This window comes from Oxyura jamaicensis, chromosome 13 (genome assembly GCF_011077185.1).
Source record: "Oxyura jamaicensis isolate SHBP4307 breed ruddy duck chromosome 13, BPBGC_Ojam_1.0, whole genome shotgun sequence".
Lineage (NCBI taxonomy): Eukaryota > Metazoa > Chordata > Aves > Anseriformes > Anatidae > Oxyura > Oxyura jamaicensis.
Genome location: NC_048905.1, coordinates 14,265,789 through 14,282,833, shown reverse-complemented (window position 1 = coordinate 14,282,833; position 17,045 = coordinate 14,265,789). Strand labels below are relative to the sequence as shown.

The window sequence follows — 17,045 nt, the reverse complement described above, 5'->3', positions numbered from 1 at the left end:
GTGCAGTGCCCTGCTGCAGCTGTGCCGTGAGGGCCAATGTCGTAGCCACGGCCTTGTCCTGGGGGAGCCCTGCTGAGGCACAGAGTGGCTTTTTTATGCAAAGAAAACACCTGGGGCTGACTCTGACCAGGCAGAAAGGCTTTGTAAGGCATTGCCTGTGCATGGAAAGGGCCCAGGGGCTGGCCATGCTGCAAGCCATGCATGGAGCCACAAGGCCGCACCTCACAGAGAGGCCCTGTGCCGAGAATGATCACACAGTGGGTCTGCAAGAATGGAGACAGCTGCTCGACGTAACGGTTTTATTTGTTTTTCTCAGTAAAATGTAGTGATACATGCAGTTGGCACAAGACTTGCTAGGCATTAGTGTCAGAAACATTCACGTGGAGAAAAACTGAAATGTTTGCAGGGCAATGAGGACAAACGTCACCTCCGCCCGAACGTGGGCCTGAGAGGGAAGGGGAGAGGAGGAGGAGGCCGAGTGGGCGAGTAAAGCTGGAGCCAGTGCTACGCCTCGTTCAGCTCAAGCTCTCCGTCAGCCTGCATTAATGCTGGAGCCGCCTTTGCTTTTGTTCTTGCTGTGTGGTTAGTTCAAAAACTAAGATGAGAAGCAGTTCAGCTCCGTAGTGTTAATGAGTTTCAACAGGAATAAAAATATTTGAGGTAAGAGATGTGAGAATGAGAAGTTCCAATATGCTCACCTTTTGATCTTCGAGCATATTTACACTCACATTGGTACTGAGCAGAAGTTGCCTTCTGATTTAATCTACTGCAGGGTGTTTTAGAAATTGCTTGCGAGCACTTTTATAATTGCAGCTTTGTGGTGATATTTCCCATCCTAGCTGCAGTTGAACAAACAGCCTGGTCCCTGTGCTCTCCTCTGTGCCAAAAGATTTATTCGTGGTAGTAGCAGTAATAATTACCCTAGCATTGCTTTGCAGTTTTCTCATCTACGTCTCTCACCCAGCTACACAGGGTGCTGCCCCGAATGTGTGGGTGCTCTGGCTGCAGGACAGTGCGGTGACAAGTGACGTTTTTTGTATACGAAGTCTCAGTGTGGTAGTGAGGGGATGACTCGGCCATGTGCTCACCATGCAGGGACCCCACAGCAACACGGCAGTGCTGCTCTTTCTCCTGGCATCCCATGTAGCAGTGGTATCATCAGCGAACAGATTGTCCTGTGCACGTATGCTGGTTTTCCATGTTTCACTCTCACAGCACCAGGGAAGGAAAAGTCAGCATGGTTAGCATGGCCAGGCAGGGGAAACTACAGAAGCACACACATGTAAGGAAACACAGAAACGATTCATGCGTGCAGATGGCTCTCGGCACTCAGCTCTGTACATGCCCCAGCTCTGTGCAGACACAACAGCGCTGAGGCCACAGTGACAGAGTGCTGGGACCTCGATTCCCTCCAGGTTCAGGGCAGCAGCAGCACCAGACAAGCGCTGTCCAGATAATGCTCACCCAGGGCTTGTAGCTCATCCCCACAGAGGGCAGATCACAGAGTGAAGGTAGTATATTTTTGCAAGACTAAGGAAGAGGAAAATCCCCACCCTGAGCTGTTTCAGGATTTTCCATGTTGCTCTCTATCAGATCCTTATCAAAGACTTCCTATAACATCCTATAACTTTTAAAAGTATTTATTTATGTGAATGCACTAACAGATGACCTATCCAGTGGTGTTCTGGTGTCGACGCAGTGATCTATGATGGGTCTCTTGGTAAATGTTTATGTCAGTGAGGAGGGCATATTTAGTACTGCCCAAGCATTGTCCCCCATGTTCCTTTTGGAATAACTGTACCCAAGAGTGAGAAACATCTGGCTGCTTGGCATTTGCTGTAAAACACCGCTAGTTTAATGTCCCCGCAGATTACTTCTCTAAAACAGATGGGTTTTTGTGTTGTCTTCAGCTTTTCTCCTTGCTCAGGGCAGTTCTAGGCAATAGGTATGGGACAACGCTTTGTGAACTGTTGCCTTTTCAAAATGAGAATTAATTGCTGTTTCCTCAGCAGACAAGACTGGATTGTCCATTTGCCCACCGATGAGGGGTATGATGGATCACAAAAGGCTGCCTGACTTGCATGCACATTCAAGCCATATATTCCACGTAAGGACTCCAGGGAGAGCTTCTAGAGCACGGGGTGGTTATTTCTTGCAAACAACGTTATTTGGAACAGATACTTTTTCACACTTCAGCAATGGCTGGAAGCAAACAAGCCTTTATCTTTGCTTCTTTCCAGATGCATCTGTGCTCTGAAATCCAGTTATGGATCACGGCTTTTTTAGCTGCCTGGAAGCACTCAGAGTATCTCTGTTTACTGGGGACATCACCCACTGTATTTTTGTCACTGGAAGAAATTTCTCTCCCTTCTTTTTCATTGGCACCTGCTGTATTGAACGAACTACTCTGCTTCCTTACAGAGCACCGCAAAACTCGGTTTCCTAGCAGCTTCCCTCCGGCTGAGCATGGCAATAGCTTTTCACCGTTAATGAACATGGTACCACCTTCTTTCTGACTGTGATTACTGCTTAAAACTGCTCCCTCATCCCTTCTGAGATACCTCAGCTCTGAGCAGAGCATTTCTTTCTGCACTGGCCTTGGAGAGGGAAGCCTTGGAAAACTGAACACCCGTGGGAAATTTGGGTTCCCTTCAGCTTTTCCTTTCACGGCTGCGGGCTGAAGGTCACCATGTGGGGTGTCCATGAAGCCGGGAGAGTTGCACTGTGAGAAGCCCGTGCTGGAGCTTTTACTCCAAGAACCTTTGGAAGAACAGAGCTTTCCTGTGCCTGTGTAGATCTGTGCCAGGGGGTCCTCTCTGGACCAGAAGTCAGTTTCTGCATCATCAGGAGCAGGTGTGACTTTTCCCAGTGGCATCACATTTGAGATTAAATTGGTCAATTTACACGTTGACGTTTCTGGCAGGGATGGGGACCATGATGTAGCTTCAAGGCTCTGCAGAATCTTTCTGTTCTCAACTTTATGGCTGCTTACAGGAAGGCCCGGGAAGGTGGGTCTGGCTAGGTGGCAGATAGATTGAATGTAATCATCACTGGAGTATGAATCTGGGTTGGTTGAAGTGCTTTCAGTGTGTTTCGGGTTGCTGGTTAAGTCTTCCATTGCTTCCTCGTAGGTTTCACATATGGTTGGGAGAGGTTTTGCAACACTAAGCCTTATCCGGGGTGCCATGGCTGCAAGGAATAGATGAGACACGATCAGCACAGGACAGCCAGCCATGGTAAAGAAATCCTGGGGCTGTTTCTGTGAAATCTGTGCTACTGGATCCACCCAATATTTTCTTCTGGCCAAGAGCGGTGTTTACAGGCACTTCATTCTAAAAATCTGGTGGCAGGATTTTTATACCTATGGCTTCCAGGGGAGCCCATATACACAAAAGAAGCCAAATGGTTAAGTGCAGTGGAAGATAAAAGGTTTGTTAAAGAAACTCATGGAGGTCAGTAACTGTGTTCCCTTCTGAACTCGTGAGTGCAGTTATCAGCTAAAGCTGCGCAGTGCTTGTGCACCACCCAGGCTGTACCAGCAAGGGACAAATTCCTCTCCCTCATCCTCCACTGCCTTCTCACTGTACCAGGGCTCAGATTCCACATTCGGTCTGGCCTGGCAAGAGCTGATCCCAAAAGGCGAGGAGCTGACCTCCCGCCATGAGGAGCATCTCGTAAAGGACGTGACATTAAAGCTGATCTCTGCTGTAAGACTAGAGTGAGGTGGAGGTGATGATGTACAAACGCTCGCTTTCGTCTCTACCAGGGGTTTATAAATTTAGGTATGGATTGGTAGAGCCTTACCTGAATGCTTAAATAGATTCAAGGTCTTTATATGAAAATAGTTCTCTCTTTTTAGGCTGGATTTCCATCAGACTGTTCCCACTGGTCAGGTACACCCTTTTTAACAAATATTTCACGTTGCAGTATTTGCTTACTGTAGGGATTATTTTTTTATATCAAAATACTCTTTCATGTGCTTTGTTTATCTCACATTCTGGCAGAAATGACAACATTGCCTGGATCCTTTTTTTTTTTTTTTTCTTCCTATTCCCCCATCCCCAGTGGAATTTGTGTATGAACAACCTGTCAACACAATCAAGCTTTGCTGTGTGATTAAGCACAAAAGTGCTCTGCTAGCTATTTCAGTGCCTTGCTTGTCATTGCTGGAAATAAGCCTGGCTTTGCTGAGCCTCCGCGAGGCTGCGGCTCCCGTAGGGCACGCAAGCGAACAGCTCACGCAGCATCCCGTGCCCACCCCTGCCCCTCCTGCTGCTGGCTCACACTTCAGGTGCTACTGTAATGTCAGCCAAGGTGGGCTTTGCTGAATTTAGGGGCTCGTTTTAAACCTCATGGCCTTTTTATTTCCCTTTCTTTATTTGTTAGCTGCTCCTTTCTTATCTCTGTAAGCTCCAAGGGAAAGGTTTCTCCCTTCCCTCTCAGCCCGGCACTGAGCTACCGCAGCACCAGGCCTGCAGCCCAGGGCAGCGGGGGGCTCTAGGGACAGTCAGGGGCTTGTCGGGGGCTCACCACCACTCAGATCATTAACTGAGCCCTGCCAACGCCTCCTTCCTCCCAAAGGAAACTGTTATGTCCTTACGGCACCGCTCTTCCGATGGGATGGACGTGTTCCAGCCCGGCCGCATCCCCACTGCTGCCACCACGGCCACACCACAAGGAGGTCACCTTGTCACCTGCAGCCACCCACCATCCTGCTGGCCCCAGCAGCCCTGCCACCCCCCAGCCCTCCCCTCCCTGCTGCTCCCCAGCGTTTCAGTGCCTGTGACCACCCAGCTTCCCCTCCAGCCATGCCGAGGACAAAGCTCCATGCGCCAGCGCCTCGCCCTTACCTGAGCCGCAGCCTCTGCAGGTGTTCGGCACCTTCCAGCTCTCCCAGCCCCAGCTCCGTGCCCTGCTCTTTCTCGCCCTGTTTTCCGTGCAGGATACGTGCTGTCTACAACTAAACCGTGCTCGCTGCGCCCAGTCAGCTGACTCGGCTGCCTGTTTTGTTGTTGGTGCTAAATATAGACTGCCGGAGCCCTTCCCCGCTGGAGCCCCAGTGTGATAAACGCAGCGGAGCTGCAAACCAGCCCCGGCTGGGCAGGATGAGCCCAGCCCGGCTCAGAGTCCTGCTGCTGCAGGGCTGTGCTGCGGTGCCAGCCTGGGTGGTCGGCCAGGGGAGGCTCCGTGCACCGAGCTGGGTGTGCGAGCAGCGGTGCCGTGGTTCGGATGCATTTCACCGCTGCGTTCAGGGCGCGGCCCTTAGCTTGTCTGATTTCTCTCCCGGGTGGCTTCGTGCCTCTCAGCTCGGGTCTGGGGGTGGCTTTTACCAGTGTTGCTGCTGCTCCCCTCCATCCCCGTGCCTTCCCCAGCCCCCTCGCCCTGCGGCAGCCACCAGCCCCGTGCCGAGGGAGACCACACAAACGCATTGCAGAAAATGGCTTTGCAAGGAGGGCAGGCAAAGTCTGACCTCCAGGGCCGGCGGTCTCCGGGCAGCAAGGGGTTTCCTTTGTTTTCAGGCTTATTAGCATGCTGTGAATTGATTGCGGTTCTATATAACCCCAGCATCCTGCCTGTAGCCTCTCCTGCACAGTGGGTGGGGAGGTGAACTGCAGTTTTGCAGCAGAGTCTTCCTTCTGCTGTCATTTCCAAATGCTGCCCTCGGTTCCTGCTGTCAGGGACCAGGGAACAGCCACGCTGCCACCCTGTGCTTCCTAACCTCCCCACAGCACCCGTCCTGAGCTGCTGGGAAGGGTGGAGAGAAAAGCAGACATCCTGGACTGAAAATCCCTGCGTTAGTTTTAGTGCAAATATTCTCGGTGTTACTGTCACTCAGGCGGGATCGGCTTTGGCAGCTGATTTGGTGGCCCAAGTCTACACTTACCATCCAGGCTCTTTCGCTCTGGTGGAGGGAAATAAGCAGCTCAAAGGAATCACGCATCCGTTCAGGTGTGGCTCAAACTGGAGATTACCTGCTCTCTGGAGCTATCCGCTGCCCAGTTTTTAACTATAAAAGGTGTGCAAGCTGAAGCTTTGTTGGGATTCCTGATGCCACACAGCTCAAGTTAGATGAAAAGACCCTCATCATGCACTAAATATGCTAACAGCAATGATCAGCAGGAGTTATGCTTTAGCAACAACTCACAGCTTAGAGTTCTTTTCCTTAGATTTCTCCGAGGAGCTGCCCGAGAGCCTTGGAAGAGATCAGGATCCTCAAACAATGGGGTTAGGTAAGGCATCTTTCCTTATGAAGCCAGGCTAAAAATACAGTTTTGCAACAAAAATCCCTTTCATCTATTGAAAAGAGTTTCTTCAGCTGTCTGATGTTACTGTGGGAAAATCACATTTATACAAATCCCTGCTGTTGGAATAACTCAGATAACCCCCATATAAATGATTTGTTCTCCATCATCTTTTGTATTTTCTTGGTGATATCAGAAACACCAGATACAGATGAAAGAGTAGCTACTGCCATCCACGTATAATTTACAGCAATGCCTTACTTTTGTTAGCTCAGCCACAGTTGTTCTGTTTTCTCTTTCTTCAAGTGGTTGCTCAAATTGTTATTTATTTTTTTTAAAAAAAAAGGATGCAACTTTGAACACTTGTTTTTCTCCTCCCCAAACTGCCGTAGGTTTCTTCCCAGCATTTCTGGGGCGGCTCTGGTTAAACCATCTCCATCTCCTGCAGCCTCCCCTGAGTGAGCGCAGTGAATCAGCATTCCTGAGTGCACAAAAGCCGTAACCAAATGGGATTAATGGCAAGAGAAAACAGCAACTGCAGCGGTGCCCAAGCTGCCAGGGAAAACAGGAGTTGTGAGTTCTGCGAGGGTTGGTTGAGTGTCTGAGATCGAAATATCCTGGTGTTACTTCTCGTTTGGCGCTCTGCTTGTGAGCTCTTTTCAAACACTTCCAGTCTGGGGAAAATCTGGCTTAAAGCAGTTCTGCTATATGAGCTGCACAAGTGGAACAGGCAAGTCTCCTTCAGGCGATTTTGAAGCTTGTTGGTGTTTGGATAAACAAAACAGTTCATCTTTGGGAGCCCTGAATGGATAGAAAATATCAGTTCCCATCTTGGGTGTGCTCAGGAAGAGCGTTTGCAATGCCAAAGCGCGGCTCTGCAGCCACCACGGCGCTGCCTGGCTAACCCAGCCTCCACCTGCGGGGCTCCAGCTTTACCAAGGCTTTTTCAGAAATAACTTTAGCTTTGGACAATGGCAAGGAATATTCATTTGGGTGGGAAAAAAATCACCCTATGTTTTCCAAGGCTATGAATCTGTACAGGAAAGGTAAAAGAGTAGAAGCCCCTCCAGCATGGCATGGCAAACCGATGTCCGTGTGTGGCCGGGAGGCTGGTGGTGCTCAGTGATGCTGCTGGGCATCCCTCGGCCCCTGCTGTTCGCTGAAACCTTGTCAGTTTATCAGGAAAGGAGCAATCCTGAGCACTTGAAAGCCGTGGCGCAGAGAGCTGCTGCTTTCTTGCATCTTTGTCATTGAAATTTCAAGAAAGGAAAGGAGTTTGACCTGATTTGTGCCAGATTCCAGATGATTTCTGTTCTCTAATTATATCCCACAGCCCATTGACCTCCCATGCATTGCAGCAAGCTATGCTATGCAGCAAAGACATTCCCATGAAATGTTAATGGGCTGTTTTCCTATTAACTCAACGGAGCCAGGTTAGAAATGTCGCTCCCACAGTTGTTGCCTTGACGGCAGCTCACACAGGAACCAGGGGCAGCTGCTTTTGCAAACACTGTAATTAATGCACACAGGTTTTCTGGAAATCATTTATTTCTCTTCTGCAAGCAAGGAACTGGTTGCTGCACAGATTCAGTATCTCAGCCCCTTGCCTTTTAGCACAAGGCTTGTTTGCAGGGGCTGCGCCTTCCACCCACCTGGAAACATGGGCTTGGTCCTTTTGGGAGGCTTAGAAAAAGCTCGGACCAATGTAGGTGTTTCCCTGAGATTTCAGTTCAGCTCGGAAAATGACCCCAGGGAACCTTTGCGGCATGTTTTGAGGAGGTGCCAGTTTTATTGGTTTGCCAGCCTGGCTCTCATCAGGCACCAGCTGCCCGTGGTGCTGGAGCTCGGTGCTGGTGAGGACACCTGGATGCAGCAACTGACTTTGTTATTTTGGCATCTCTGAATGTGCAAACCATGGGGGCTGCTCGCTGGCCACTTCCTCTGGAAATCCAGCCCAGGGTATTTAGTTGATAAAATACAAATAATTTTTATTTATGGTATTACAGTTCTGCAGAAGGTCACATTGTGTCTTTGTAGGAGGATATTTTTCCATACCTCATTTCAGATTTTAGAAACGCACACCCAGCCTCCAGCTGAACCCAGCAGGGCAGCCAGGGATGACGGCGGGGCCGAGGCTGCCCGCAGGTCGTGGTACCTGCCCGGGGGGCTCTGCGCAGGAGCAGAGATTCCTCGCCTGTGTTTTTCACCGCTGTTGTTACAGACTGGGGTGGGATTTTTCCGTTTCACCACTCACCCTGTCCTGTCTGTCTTTACACGGCTGAAAGAAGCCAGCCCCAGGTTAGAGGCTGACCTGACTCCCCAGCAGCACTGTGAGAGCTGGACCAAGCAAAGCAGTGAGCCATGCAAATCGTGTCACCTCTTGCAGCAAATGAGCTGGGTCCTGCTGGCCAGGCTTTTAAAGAATGGAACTTTACTTGCCTAGCTCCTTTCTAAACCCCATATGGCATTGCTGGTGGGGGAAAAGGGTCCCAACTCGCCAAGCTACTGACCCACCTCGCCTCTTTCTGAAAAAGAACCCAAATGGACGAAGGTCAGCGTACGTATGTGCTGTGCAAGAGGGGGTGAGCCCTCAGCTCCAAGCAAGCAGGGTTTGGTTCCCTCTGCTCTGAAGACCTCACTGGTTTGCTGCTTGCTGAAATGAGTTTTTAAGAGCGCATGTGCATTCATGTGGTTCAGTGCCTCTGTCACTTCGGTCCCCTGCTCGGTTTGAAAAGCTGCTCGTGAAGAGAGATCGTGGCAGGGTGGTGGTGGGAGTGAGGACATTCAGCCCCCAGAAGGGCTCTGCAGCGTTCTTTGACCCCTAAGAGCAGAGCAAAGCCTGAGCTGACCCTGGGCACTGTGTGACAGCAGTCAGGTTGCCACGGCACTTAGAAAGAGCTCTCTTCTACCTGGTATAATTGAGAACAACCTGAATATCTACTTTCTTGTGTTTTCTCTTGTTGTTGTTGTTTTGTTTTCTCTGAGAGCTCTCAGCGGAGCCAGCTGTGGGATTCCCCAAGTCCCTGCTCACTTTTGCACCACCAAGTGGCGCGTCCTTCCAAAACACAAATATTTACTCAGGCAGGCTCCGGTTTATCTTCACAGACTCCTTGCTCTGCCCACAGCCTGGTGTTAGTGGGTCTGCAAGCAGATTTGGGGGTTCTCTGCCGGGCAACTCCATCCCTAGCCCACTCCTCCTGTCTTTGCTCCCCCCACTGCCCTCCAGGCAGCCCTGTAGCATCTCTGCCTGCTGGGCACGAGCCAGCGAGCCCCTTGCATGTGAGGAAGACGAGTGTATGCACACACCATAATGTAATTTATCACACGTGGTGGGTTTGCTTTTGTGTGGATTTGTGGAGCCAGACATGGCTTTGTGTTCAGGAACAAGCAACGCACCAGCATTTAGTATTTGTGCATGCTGTGGGAGTAGGATTCTGTACGGACATCGCCTGTGCAAACAAGACAGAGAATTCTCCCCTCAGCGTCTCTCTCTTAGGGTAATGTTTCTTCTCCTTCCACTGCCAGCGAGCTTTCTGCTTTAATGCACATCCTGCTCTGAGCTGGGTGACTAAATCCCAGCTCGTGATTTATTCGGTGCTGTTTAACCCCTTGTGCTTCTGAATTCCTTGCAGTGCTAGGCTGTTATCTGCGACAAGACCAGAACTGGCCTCCTCGATTTTAGGGACACGAGCATAATGCCTTCTCCTGGGGCAAACACTCCCATTGCTGTTCCTTAAGCTGCTTCTGAAAACATTTTGATAGCCCAGGATGGGTTCAGGCCTAGAGGCCCCAGCCGGGCCCTGGGTACTGTGCCTGGCTGCAGCAGCAAATGTGACAGAAAGGGGAGCAAAATAAAACAATACTGCAAGATAAGGAGGGCTTTGGCATCACCCCCATGCCCCTGGGCTGGAGAAAGGGGGTCAGAGCAGCCCCCAGGCTGCTGCTGGAAAATGCTGGTGGGGCTGCGCCTGAGGGACTGACACAAAGGGGCCCAAAAATGAACACAGGCCAGGAGAGGAAGACCTGCCTTCCTGTAGCTGCCTTCTTTAGGCATTTCAGACACAAACACTGGGGGAGGGAGGGGTGTTGGATGTGTTTGAAACCCACTGGGTGCTTTTTGTGTCTGGGATATGGATGTGAGGCAGCTTCTCGTACCAGAGCAGCCCCTCTCCTCTGCCAGCCGGCTACAGGCACAGCAAGCCCTGCTCCCTGCCCTCTGGGACAGGAGATTGCTTTTCCCGTGGGACCAGAGGTTGCTTTTCCTCTGGCTGTTGAGTTGGTGACTCAATAACCCCCAGCTGCATAAAGGCTTTGAGGGATGCCAAGAGCCAATATAGCCCTTGTCACAGCTGTAAATTTGATACTATGCAAATTGTCACATGAAATGAAACCCGTGTTTTGTCTGGTCTGTTTTACCATGGCATTTCAATAAATTAATGCCTTTTTTTCTGAATTGAAAATGCTGAGGTGGCCTGTTACCTGATTAAAGAACATGTTGGACTTCAATGCGCTGCATGGTGCTAACTGAATAATCAAGGCAAGCGGGGAACTTTCAAATCCTCAAGCAACAAAATTCAATTAGGTGGAAGAAATTCAATTATGCTTTAAAGGGAAGCTGGCTATGAGCTCGCAGGGTATGGCAGGAAAATGTATGCAAAAGAATTTCGTGGAAAGGAGCAATTATTTTATCAATAGGACTTGCAAAGCAAAATTTGGTCATCAGTCCCCACTGGATGCCGATGCATTTAAGATGATGATACATGGACCAGAATGGATTTCAGCAGGATGTAAAACATTAGAGTCTCAAGCAGGCTTAAGTAAGTTTGGTTAATTCCCATGCAGCGATCAGCTGAGGTTTCAGTCCAGTAAATTCATAATATTTGGTCCTGGATAATGGACATTGTAACAAGGAAATAGAACTTTGGCAGCAAGTATATCCCAATCCCAATCCATTAAGTTTTAAAAAATGAATTGGTTTTGAGTTTAAAAATGCCAGTTTCTCCTTCCCCAGCATCTTTGCACAGTGTTACTTCAGTGAAAAAAAAAAGCACAGGGAAAAGTCAAACGCTTTGCAAAAGGACACAGACATTTGAATTTAATAAATTATAAAATTAAAGATTCTAATTTGTATATACATTTTTAATATACAAGAAATGGCTATTTATTGCAATTTCTGTTAAGGCATATGTAAGTGAATGGAAGTCGCATATAGATATTCAGATGAACATAGCTAATACTGTGCATTGTAGGTGAGTAAATAAGACATTAAATGCATTACGTACTAAAATAAAACAAAAAACCCTTTGAGTACTGGTAAAGCACCATTTATAAAATTCTCAAAATATCTGAAAGCATTCTATGGAGATGTTGTGAGGTTCTAAATACTGAATGGCTATATGAATATAAAAAGTGATGCATTCATAATAGATTACAGGAATTTTTAAAGGCATGTTGGTGGAAAAATGGCAGTCAATTGGAACCAACGGAACATAAATTGGTTTGAGATTTTTCTTCTTTTTTCTTTTTTTGGTGAGGGGCTGACACTTGTATTTTAAACTAGACGATCAGAAAAATTAGAGAGCCTGTATGGTTAGATGAACAGGTATCACAAAACACATTGCTTAATGAGAGTACATTTGCTTTAGCTCTCAGAGCTCTGAGACAGCCTCTGCAGGAATATAAACCAGCTTACTTCTAAATCTGCTCTCTTTAGTTTCGGGGAATTACGTTAAATTAAAATACTATTCCGCTCATTATGTCTCAAAATGCAGTACCTGGGCAACAGCAAAATGGTAAAGAAGACACATGCTGATGACGCTTTTGCCCAATTACAGCCCTGTAGAAAAAAGGATAGAGCTGTCAAAGTTCAACCAACCAATAAGTGACCAACATTTCCACCGGGTAACAAGGAACAAGCATCTGCTTACCCAACCTATTGCCCTGTGCTGCTTTTTTCTTTATGGACAGAGCTCTGCTCTCTGTTTTCTAGTACAAGTGTGGTGTATGTTCCTAGGAAACCACCATCAAAGGCACTTGCTGAAAACACATCTTCTGAGATATGCAGGTGAGCTTGAAAAGAAGGCACCTTTCCTGGTACGGAGACTTTTTTTCCTCATACAGCTAGACTGTAAAGAGAAGGCAGCTAGTGCCTCTGCTCCAGAATGAGATGGGCCAGTCTGTGTCTGGGCAATCTAGACTGAAGCTGCTCCTTCAAATGTCATTTCAGTGTTCCCCAAAAAGCAGCAAGAAAACTATTCAGTGGAATTAAAAATAGCAAGAAATAAATCAAATTAAACCCCTAAAAAGGTGAGACTGAAAAAGGAGAAAGCCCTTCCCAAATGCAGGTGTCACCAGGCATTGCATCAGGTCCCTGATGAGCACCAGATGGAGCGCAGCACCACACCAGATCCAAAACGCAGCAGAAGTTTCCACCTTATCTGGAAAAATGCTTTTGGTCTGTTTGATTGAGAACTGACTCATGCTGGAGAAAAAAGCAAAGCGAAGTCAAGTTTCTGAACTTCAAACCAGCTTTGCAAGTCCAGCCAGCGTGCCTGTGCCGTGTGGGAGCGAACCCCTGAGCATCAGCCCTCGCGTGGTGGTGCTGACCTTGCCCAGCCCTGCTCACTGGGGGACACAGCTGGAAATGCTCAGCACAGAACTGCTGAATCCCTTTTGAAGATTGGGTCACTGCACCGGAACGGGCCTTTGCTCATGCTGTGTGTGCAGAAAGGTCACTTGAAGCCACACCAACAAAAATCCTGCCCCAGTTGCTATTGGGATGCAACTTAAAAGCTCTTTGGAGAGAAGAGGCGTTTGTAAGACAGTGTTTGAGCTGTGGGCACCTCCTGACGTGGCATTTCTTCACATTGGCCTGGTTGACTAAGCCTGTTCCTGATGCTAAGGAAGACCAGAAGCCATTAGATGTGTTACCTCAGGCTTCTGCAGGCCAGAGATACGGGTCTCCACGAAGTCCCAGGGAGTAAAACAGGCACCAACCAGGGAGCAAACTTGTGCCTCACCACCTGCATGTCTCCAAGCCCCAGTCCCTCTCTGTCCTTGGGTTTGGCGGGCTTTTTCCTAAGTTTATCATATGCTTGGAAATCCTTCTAGGCTATGACAGCCTATAATGCTTTTTCCTTATTGTTCACAGATCTAAAAACAGGGTAACAACTTGAAGGGGAAGGGATGAGTTCTACACTGACCACGTCTGTGTAAACAAAATATGAAAAGCAAGGAATACTCACTATGACTACAGGCTGCGAGCCCAACTACAGCTTGCTCCTCCTGTGGCACAGCTGCTGGAATGATGTTGTTTTAGACATGCCTTCCTTACTTATAAATAGCACGGTGGGTTTTTTTCCCCTTCAGTGCACATTATTACTACATTGCTGTTTTACACCGATGTGACCTGACCCTACACTGTTACAGAAACTTGCTCTCTCTGTCGGCAGCATCTTCCTGGGGGCTGCTGGAGCAGCTTGCTGCAGCACTGGCATGGAAACCAAGCCAGCTCGGAGAGGCTGAGGGCGGCTGCTCCCCCCTGCAGCTTGGCTGGCTGCTGCCTTCACAGCTGCAGCCACGTCTGCTTGGCCCAGGAGATGTTTGCTGGTGCTCTGGGCTGTTATCAGTCCTGTTGTGCTTCCCGGCCTTCACTCCCATCCCTACGCCATCTGAGGGGCTCCCACTCACTCACCCGAACGTACCACCACAGTCCAAGAAGGGACTCTTGATGCTGTCACGCCAGCTGCAAACCTTCCTCTTCTGCCTCGGCTACTACCTCCATCAGGCCCTTTTCTTAAACCAGACTCTTGTCCTTCAAACGTTTCTGGCGACAGTTCAGGCCATTTCAGTGCTGCAAAGACCGCTTTTCCTGCAAGCTCTCAGCCCTTTCCAGCAGGAGCAGCTGCACGAGTTTTGTTGTTTTGTCACATTCTGAAGAGGAAATTGGGCATCCTGCTCAGCCGTGGTGCGCAGGGCAGGAGGGCCGCGCCGGCGGGGTTGCAGGAAGCCACGTGTGGTTTTCACCTTGCAGTATTTCTGAAGCTTTTTTTGACAGCAGCCGGGCCATGGGAGAGCTTACCCGTTGCTGGAAATTTGGCACATGCCCAATGTCCGTGCGACTATGTACAGGCTTCTAGTTGGCTCTGCTTCAAACTCCGAACAGCTCCAACTAATGCGATAGCCGGAGGATGAGATCTTCCTCTCGGACTGGAAAATCTGAAGCAGACCTACCGAGTGGTAAAAGGAGAATTTCAGGGAACTCCTGGGCTCTGCAGAAAGTTGACCAGCAAAGAGGAAAGAAATGAAAGAGTCCAAGCCAGGAGACAGGAGAAAAACAGCTCAGATGCCACCTGCAGAAGGAAGGCCACCAGAGCATGCTGCCAGCCTGTGCCACTTTCCTGGGAGAGTTTCCAGGGCTCAGGGGGAGAAAGGACAACTTCATCACCTACGTCCAGAGTCCCTGTACAAGCACAGCCCTGCTAAACTCACACCTCAGCCAGCAGCAGCTTTTCTACTGCTCTCCACAGGCTCTGGATAAAGCCTTCAGTGCCTGATTTACTCACTTGCCGCTCTGTTGGGATGGCAGAAATAATTCAGATGTTAGATGCTGAAGGCTGGATCTTACCAACCTCTCCATTGCCCGAGACCTCAAGCACAGAACAATCCCCAAACCAAACAGCTGATCTGAATTTGTCTTCTGATCTCCAACCAGGAATTGGAAATGACCGATGAAAACCATGATGACCCTGAGGGGAAAGGAAGTACTCAAAGGGTTGTCAGGTTACACATTTCTAGCAGACCCGGTACTGTGTGTGTGGAGGGGTGTACATGGAGGTGTAGGGGCACAGGGAACGATTGCTCACGTCTGTGCCAATAAAGCTGTCCTATGGAAAGGAAGAAAATTATGATTTCCTCCAAAATAACCTTGTCCTATGGGAGAAAAAAAAAAAAAAAGTTGTCCTAACAAAGCACCAAAGAAAAGGCAACAAGAATCCAGTCATCTTTAACTTAAACATGTGGGTAGAAAAAAAAATCAGACCACAAAGAAGCACCAACCAACAAAGATCACTGAGGCTGTTGCATTACATGAATGGATACTTGTAAACAGAAAGACTAGGCTGTCGTCAGTCCAAGTTGGCCGGACCTACCCTAATGCTAAATGTCTTGCACGTATTCGAATGTTTGGGAGAATCCTTTAAAATTGTTTATGGAAATATGTAAACTACTGGTTGTCAGTTTTTAATTTACACATAAATATACGGCTACAGAATTTTCTATATATTTTCTTACACAGTCCCGGTTAAGAAAGCTACATGAGCACATGACTGGCTGTAGCCACGAGAGCAGCTTCACGAGAGCAGCTCGCCTGAAGCCAACTAACCTGGGGCTGGCACGTCCTCAGGTACCTTCCTGAACCGGGGGCTGAGTTAGTGCCTGGCTTTACGCAATGCACAGAAGCATCACAGGATTGCTGACCACCTGCTTGTCAGTATTAAAGGGATCTTTAATGTCTTGGGACCATTTTCCTCCATCATGTGTTAACTCCCATTACTATTCCCAAGCAGTTTTACATGGGCTTAATAGACTTAAACAAGCCCATAAACAAAAAAAACCTGCTAACCTGGCTTACGTGTTAAGGTTTGTTTGGATTCAGTGAAATGCTGTAATGATATTGCACTAATACTCTACCTTACCCTGAAAACCTAGCTGTCCAAGTGTTCAGATTAGCACTTATAAACAATCTGTCGTTTCCATTTATAGTAGGCTTTAGAATTTGGCATCTCTGCCATAGCACCACTTTGATTTTTCCCCATTTTTAGTCTCTATGACATGGGCAATCCTATGATGTTGGTAACATCTCTATAAGAGAAAAATGTTGTTTGTGCCGTATTTCCATTTTAGTTTCTTTTTCTAAGAGTCTCTTTTTTCCTCTTCTCAGCAATCAGCTCCTGGATTCTTTGATTCCTCGTCCTTTCATAAGGTATCCTCCTCCGTGTAATGATGTTGTGCTGTGACACTTCATTATCCAACCCATCGATTTTATAGGGAACGTCCACCGCATTAATTTCTGGGTGCTCCTCAGTTGCATTGGAAGGAGGCACGTGTGGTTTAGAAACACGAGGAGGGCTGGTGGCAGGCTGTGTGGTGGAAACTCCCATGAGAGGGCTGAGGGTTGTCAGGAACTCCTCCTCAATGACATTATTCTTATTTATGTTAGATTTGGTTGCATTGCCTTCCTCGGTTACGTTGTTGTACATATTACAGGACTTGCAACAGAGCTTATTGTAACCGGGAATTGAACAGTACCGAGAGAGAACTTCCATGCGACAAAACATTGACTTGTCTCCTTGACAATGATCTTCTGAAAGAGAAAAAGGGAACAGATAAATAAAGAGCATCTTCATGTTAATCAGAAAAAGAAACACAGCTGAGGCTTTGGCAGTGGGCTGAGGATTTGGTACTTTAACGTGGGATGGGAAACTGGCAACCAAGCCTTCTATCAGCAGAAGCAGACTTAATGCTAAAACTAAAGCTTGACTCGCTGGAAGGAAAGCAAACCCTGATCTAAACTCTGTGTACTGGCCCTGTCCATGCTGATAGACCTGAACACTAATTTTTGGCTTTGCATTCTGCAAGTGCTACCCTGAAGACTGTCACCAAGGTTCATATTAAAATAACTTCATTTTTTTTTTCCCTTTGCACCTTCTAATGTTTTTATGCAATCTAGCAGTGGCTGACCGAAGTCAGGGGGGATTTATATCTCTCTCGACTGCTTTGAGAAAGTCAAGTCCTATTTCTATG

The 17,045-nt window shown here is 48.2% G+C and overlaps 2 protein-coding genes across 3 annotated transcripts in view; both read right to left on the bottom strand.

Annotated features, from left to right (window-relative positions):
* Positions 1–280: 280 nt before the first annotated feature.
* Positions 281–5,392, bottom strand: LOC118173826. Of its 2 annotated transcripts, none has more exons than XM_035338727.1 (2): positions 4,851–5,392; positions 281–3,189 (listed from the first exon to the last, which is right to left on the bottom strand). In XM_035338727.1, the coding sequence occupies exon 2, from the start codon at positions 3,185–3,187 to the stop codon at positions 2,186–2,188; it is 1,002 nt and encodes a 333-aa protein (XP_035194618.1). In that variant the 5' UTR covers positions 3,188–3,189; positions 4,851–5,392; the 3' UTR covers positions 281–2,185. The 2 variants fall into 2 exon arrangements, with proteins under 2 accessions (XP_035194618.1, XP_035194619.1); XM_035338728.1 differs by lacking the exon at positions 4,851–5,392 and adding an exon at positions 3,805–3,913.
* A 5,915-nt stretch (positions 5,393–11,307) lies between these two features.
* ADAMTS2 (ADAM metallopeptidase with thrombospondin type 1 motif 2) overlaps positions 11,308–17,045 on the bottom strand; it is a 177,181-nt gene continuing 171,443 nt past the window's right edge. The window contains exon 22 of the mRNA XM_035338437.1: positions 11,308–16,605. Coding sequence (XP_035194328.1) covers positions 16,142–16,605 — 464 coding nt within the window. The 3' untranslated portion in view covers positions 11,308–16,141. The remainder of the gene's footprint in view (positions 16,606–17,045) is intronic.

Coding starts and splice junctions, on each gene's coding strand:
- LOC118173826 (XM_035338727.1), bottom strand. CDS start 3,187: ATGGCACCCCGGATAAGGCTTAGTGTTGCAAAACCTCTCCCAACCATA.